At 44.0% G+C, this 6,408-nt stretch overlaps 1 protein-coding gene across 2 annotated transcripts in view; it reads left to right on the top strand.

Annotated features, from left to right (window-relative positions):
* The first annotated feature begins 1,284 nt into the window (after window positions 1–1,284).
* Window positions 1,285–6,408, top strand: part of Tiprl (TOR signaling pathway regulator) — a 22,910-nt gene continuing 17,786 nt past the window's right edge. Inside the window, exon 1 of one of the 2 annotated variants that reach the window (XM_021162922.2) lies at window positions 1,285–1,880. Coding sequence is in view for 1 of the 2 variants with exons in the window: in XM_021162914.2 (XP_021018573.1) it covers window positions 1,435–1,538 (104 nt within the window). In the remaining variant the exon portion in view is untranslated. The remainder of the gene's footprint in view (window positions 1,881–6,408) is intronic. The other variant, XM_021162914.2, reaches the window with a different exon arrangement.

Raw genomic sequence — 6,408 nt, 5'->3', positions numbered from 1 at the left:
TCATATGGAGGCTTGGTGATACACACACACACACACACACACACACACACACAGAGCACTTGGGAAGAAGCAGCAGAATCAGGAATTCAAGGTCCTCCTTAGCTACAATAGTGAATTGAAGGCTAGCCTAGGCTGGCTGTATGGAACTCTTTCAGAAAGAAAAGGGGATGGATTTCGTTGCCTGTAATTTGCTCCTTTACCTCCTTATTAAGTCTTCTAGCAGATCTAGATGATGTGAGGTTTACAATGTAACGTCAGTGAAAGGACCCCAGCCTCCTTGGGAAGTGCATTGGGGACCAACCTCTGGAGGTCAGTGATGGTAAACAATCCTCCACTATTCGGGATGAACGTCTTTATCCTCTGGGGAAGCTGAGACGCCCTACTTTCCGTAGGCAATGTAAATAGAGTAACTATGTAGGAACCAAGGATAGGATGCCAACGGAATGAAGTAATCCAGACACCTTGGGCAGGGGAAATTGATGATGGGTTCCTGGGACAGACACATAAACAGAAAATACCCGAGGAGGAAAAGGTTTACTTGGCTTAACACCTTCTGGTAGTCAAGGTAGGAACTGAAGCAGAAATCATGGAACAACGCTGCTTAGCGGTTCCAGTGTCGATGAAACAAACACGGAGTGAATGATTAAGAGAGGGGGTGTTGGAATTGAGATGATGAACAGTTTTGAGATGCTCAAACATTAAACCATCTCATTTTGAGGCAGCTGGGGCCGAAAAGAATCAGTTGTGTTTTACCCAAAGATACACACAGTTGCACTGCAAGCATGGACGGAGTTTCCACTACACCTGTGTGCGGGTAGAAAAGTCTTAAAATATCATAAGGATAATTTGTCGTTCCTTTCGTGGTACAAAGAATCAAACACAGGGCGTCGGCGGTTTGCACGGTAAGAAAGTGAGGCTCTTCCACTGGGATTCAAGGTGGAGGAGCTACTATTTGTCATTGGCTCCAAAGTCGCTGTTGGTGCTGGGCTTCCTGAGCGATAGGGACGTTGGGCATGTCCTCTTCACCACGACTCATAAGCACAAGAGGTGATGACACTGCTTGGAGCGGTCTGTAAGGAGGAGGTAAGGCAGAGAAGCACAGGGTTCTGGATCCAGAAAGACAAATTCCCACACTCACTCTGGGATGACGTCACCCGGAGACTTCAGGGCGGCGCGCCGGAGCGACAGCCCCCGCGCTTAAGTCCCGCCCCTCAGCGTCTCCACGTAAGACGTGTGTCACCCTGAGCTAGTGGTCCCGGAAGTAAAACCAGGAGGGGCGGAAGAGACGGCGGAAGGGCGGGCCTACGGCGCGGCGGCAGGGGGCGGGGCCGAGATGGTAACGGACGCGCCCGGGAGCCGCGCTGCAGGGAGGGCTATCGTGTGACCGCTGCCGCAGGCGCTTGCTCGGAGTAGCCCTGCGGCTCCGCTTCTGCCATGATGATCCACGGCTTTCAGAGCAGCCACCAGGACTTCTCCTTCGGGCCTTGGAAGCTGACGGCGTCCAAGACCCACATCATGAAGTCTGCGGATGTGGAAAAGTGAGGCTGTGGGGCGGGGCTGGGCCGGGTCGGGCCGAGCGGAGCGGAGCAGAGCCCGGGCTGGGCTGGGGGGTGTGACGGTCTCGGTGCAGCCTCACGCGGTACTTGGGGCCGCAGGCTCGGTCCCTCTGACCGACCGTTGATTGACAACTTCAGTAAATGGTCCTGTCCCCTGCTCGCGGCGACCTCTGCTTGCTGGAACTGTCGCTTCGCAGGGTTGAACTGAGCGAGGCTGTTTTGGTGGACTTTACCTAAACCTCGCCGCTCCTTTTTTTCCTACCTAAGCCTGCGCAACCTTTCTGGGCGCGAAGACCTGTTCCCTTGCGGGCAATGACGGAAATGGTATTTATGTTTAGCTTTGAGCTTCTTTGGTTCTGTGGTGTGCTCTTGAGGTTCTGAACATGAACCATTGAGTACCACAGACTTCAGATGACGTGAGACCGTGTGACGTTACTGTGTGACTGTTTAGGATGAAGATTTCAGGTTTATTTATTTTTTTTCTTTTAGTAAATCAGGTGCTGTGATAAGCACCTGAGATAGGACAGATGAAAGAGAAAAGACCCAAGGAATTCATAAGTTTCACGAGAGACCGTTATATTATTGTGTGACTGGTTAGGATGAGGATGTATACAGGTGTGTGCGTGTGTGTTCGTGTGTTCATGTGTTCGCCCGCGAGGGTCAGTGCACCTGGGCAGAATCTTGATCAAGTCTGGAGAATGGCTGGGTAAAGCCAGCACTCAGACTGAGCTCTGAGGTGTTTGGGGATGCCTAAACTGTATCTTGACAAAGTTTGGGGGGCGTCCTGGCAGGGTGTTGCCTCCCTCGTCATTGGAGAGTTCTCTGTCTTGCTAAGAAGTTTGAATTTTATATAGTAGCCATCAGGTGTAGTTTTACTCAATATCTACATGCATCGTGGTTGTGTCTGGAAGGTTTCTTGGAGGTGTTGTAGAAGATGGAGGGCTGGAATGCTGGAGAGGAGGCCAGTAAGCAGGAAAGAGATGACAGAAGCTAAGATTAAGTGCTTAAGTTTGGTGGCCAATTGATGGAAAGAAAGAAAAAGGGAGGCTCTTCAGGACCGTTTTTGTTGTTGTTGTTTAAATTTACATATGTAAAAGAATCCTTTTTAAAACAAAAGTTGCTTCAAATGTTATTAATTCGGAATATGTTTCTAATAGAATTGTTTTTGTCGTATGTGTATGAGTGTTTCGCTGCATTGCATGTGGGCCTGGTTAGGGGGTGGCGTGGGAGAGGGGGCTGGATCCCCTGAATCTTAAACAAGGCCCAAACATCTCATTTCTAATGCTATGTTTTGCCTTTAGCAAATAGATACTACCAGTGATAGAGCTGAAAGAGAGAGCATTTGAAGCAGCCTACCATAACGGAGCTGCTTTTACTCGTGTAGCTGCACTATTGTGCATGACTACTACATTTTCCCACATAAACTGCTAAAAGCCCTGGAGCTACCTTTATTATTTCATATTTGCTCTAATTCAGGAAAGTAGTTAAAACCTGTATTTTACAGACTCATCTTGTGGATATCAATCTTTCATTGTACTTAATCTTTTAGTCATTTAATGTTTTCTATCCCTTAAAGGTTAAGAATAAATTTTACCTAAACTTATGGCGAAAATGTGCCATTTCATTGTTTTTTTAATTTGTTTTGTTTTTTCGAGACAGGGTTTCTCTGTATAGCCCTGGCTGTTCTGGAACTCACTCTGTAGACCAGGCTGGCCTTGAACTCAGAAATCTGCCTGCCTCTGCCTCCCAAGTGCTGGGATTAAAGGTGTGTGCCACACGCCCGGTCATTTCATTGTTCTTAAACCATCTTAAAAATATGCAGCTTAGAAACCTCAGATACCAACAGGTAAAATAGCGTATGCACCCAGTTTTTGTCTTAATATACATCTTAAATATTTTCTCATCTTTCCTCTAAATAATTTAATGGTTTTATAATATTTCATCATATGGTTACAAATTTATATAACCATTTATTCTTTGTTTGTTTGTGACAAGACCTCTACATAGCCCTGGTTGTCCTGGAACTATGTAGATCAAGCTGCCATCAGCTCACAGAGATCTGCCTGCCTCTGCCTCCTGAGTGCTGGGACTAAAGATACCATACCAGGCTTAGTTATTGGTAATTGAGACAGAGTCTTTCTACATAGTCCTGGTGCCCTGGAATTCACTATGTGTAGGTAGGCTGCCCTTGAACTTGACCTGCCTACCTCCCCCTCCCTAAGTGGTAGGAGTTTGTGTCCCCTTGCTTGGCTGTATAACCATTTATTTTGTCCTTTATGAAAATAAACAGCCAGGCTGTGGTGGCTCACATCTTTAATCCCAGCACCCTGGAGGTAGAGGCAGGTAGATGATCTGTGAGTTGGAGGAGAGCCAGGGCTACAGGGAGAAAAAAACAGCATACGGCCCTTTTCACTATTATAACAGAAGTTATAACCATTAGTATATATAATCCAACCTCTCTGTATTTGGGTTATTTTGTATAGATATAGTACAGTTTATAATTTGAGTCAGAAAGTATAAATCCGATTAAATTCTTTGAATGTTTTTGCTTGATTGTAGCTCCAAGGAGAAAGTCAATGTCCTAGAACGTCTAGTGAGTGAGCCAGTGTGGTTAGGGCCCCAGGGGGGAATGTAGGTGACCTAGAGAGCCTAGTGAGCTAGTGTTGTGGCCTCAGGGGGGAAGCTGAGTCTCCTTGAGAGCCTTGTCAGCAAGTGTTAGCTTCTATCCTCTTTCTTCAATGGGATTGTTTCTTTTTCACCAGCTTTGAAATTTCTAAGAAGTTGACAGTTGCCATTTCTACCGGAAGAGTTGGGTTTCTTCCTTCAGGCTCTTCATTATCTTTCCTTCAGGGCTATTATTATAGAATCGAGTAAAAGCACAGAGTGGAAATGTGGTGCATTAAGTCACCGCCTAGGCAATATTCAAACTTTTACTTTTAAACTGTCAGCGGTCTTTGATGACTCATAAATGAGAGAAATATTCTCCATAAAGACCTGTATTTCTTTCCTCTTAAACCTAACTTGTTTTACTTGATCATACAGGTTTTTTTTTTTTTTTAAATTACTGATTTTAATATATGCACAAAGACCAGTTTCGTGAGTCTACTAGGAAATAATTTTAAAGCTATTGGAAAGACTATAATCATGCATAGATCTTTTTTTGACTTTATGTAAAACTGTAACCTTTTAAAAGTTTTATTAGCATATATTGATATGTATTGGGTTTCATGATGACATTTTCCTATGTGATTCCTGGTAATCTCCTTGTTCCTACCTAGTCCCCTTCTATTTTCTTGTAAGAATATACTTTTTCTTTTTCTGAGACAGGGTGTCCGTGTGTAGACCAGGCTGGCCTTGAACTCACAGAACTGAGCTTAAAGGCATGTGCCATCACTCCTTGCAAGAATACAGTCTCTTTGGTATTATTTTACCCTACCTAGTAATTGTAACTATTTAGTTAAAGAATCTAGAAGTTTTAACAAGGAAAAAGGAAAAGAAAGCCTTGTGTGCTGTCATAGAGCACTTACATAGAGCTCTTGTGCTTTATTTAGCATCCCTTAGAATTTTACTCAGAGCCAATTTAAATTGTACTTTATGATTATAACCACACGAGAGTGAGACGGAAGGACATCATTGTATGTATGCCCTTTGCCCTAACAGTCGAATTGTTATTTTCATCTTTGTTTATTATTATACAGTATTAAGTGTATTTGTTTGTTTTTCTAGCCTGTAGTAGATTAGAAACCAGTCGAGAAGGATATGGATAACTGGGATAGAGCCGTCATTTTGGAGCTACTGAAGGTTTACACACTCAGTTTAACTTGGTGCAGCCCATATGTTCTTACATGTGAAGATTGCTGCCAAGAAATGGCAAAATAAGATTTAAGTTTTCTGCTTAAGGACACAGAAAAGTTAACAATTTAAATTAGATAATTTTAAAGCAGCCTTGTCAGAGCCTTATCTATGTCTGCACTTATGTTAATGTTACAGTTTATCTGCAGAATTCCCAAAAGGAAAAATTTTATCTTTGCCAACAATCTCCCTACCCAGATGGAGACACTGGTCAAATCCTGGTGAATTTAACTAGCAACTCAGACACTTAAATATACACTTTAAGAGCCTTTTATGAACCATAAGGCCAGCCAGATAGCCTTCCTCCTTTCCTCCCTCCTTCCTTCCCTCATTCCCTCATTCTTCTGATTTTTGATTTTTCAATGTAGCCCTAGCTGTCCTGGAACTTGCTTTATAAACCAGGCTGGTCTCTAATTTATAGAGATCTGCTTCCTGAGTGCTGGGACTAAAGGTGTGTACTGTCACCACCACTACCCGAGCTCATTCCTATCTTCATAAAACAAAAAACTTCCTATGTTAGAGTGACAAGAAGTTGATAGTTCCTAGATTAGTAAGTGGATAGCTAAGACTTGGCTCTTGGAATCCTCATCGCACCGTTAGAAGGTGTTGATTCAGGGAAGCCTGTCAGAGTAGAAGACTTAGGGCCTGGCGGCCTAGGTGAGTGAACAACTTTGGTGATTTATCTTTGGTTGTGAGCCATCTCTCTAGTCCTAGCTCTTGTAATCTAGTGTCAACTGATATATGCGTGCTTTCTTTATCTCATTTCTTCTATGTATGCGCAATCTTTTGTGTTATAGGTTCAACAGGAGCCAGGAAAGTTAGTTATATAATGAGCAAAATGTTACATATGTCATTGTAAAATCTGGGGTAAAAATAGTGCTCAATGGCTGGGCAGTGGTGGCACACGCCTTTAATCCCAGCACTCAGGAGGCAGAGGCAGGCGGATTTCTGAGTTCGAGGCCAGCCTGGTCTACAAAGTGAGTTCCAGGACAGCCAGGGC

Source organism: Mus caroli, chromosome 1, assembly GCF_900094665.2.
Source record: "Mus caroli chromosome 1, CAROLI_EIJ_v1.1, whole genome shotgun sequence".
Lineage (NCBI taxonomy): Eukaryota > Metazoa > Chordata > Mammalia > Rodentia > Muridae > Mus > Mus caroli.
This window is presented reverse-complemented; position numbering and strand designations above follow the sequence as displayed.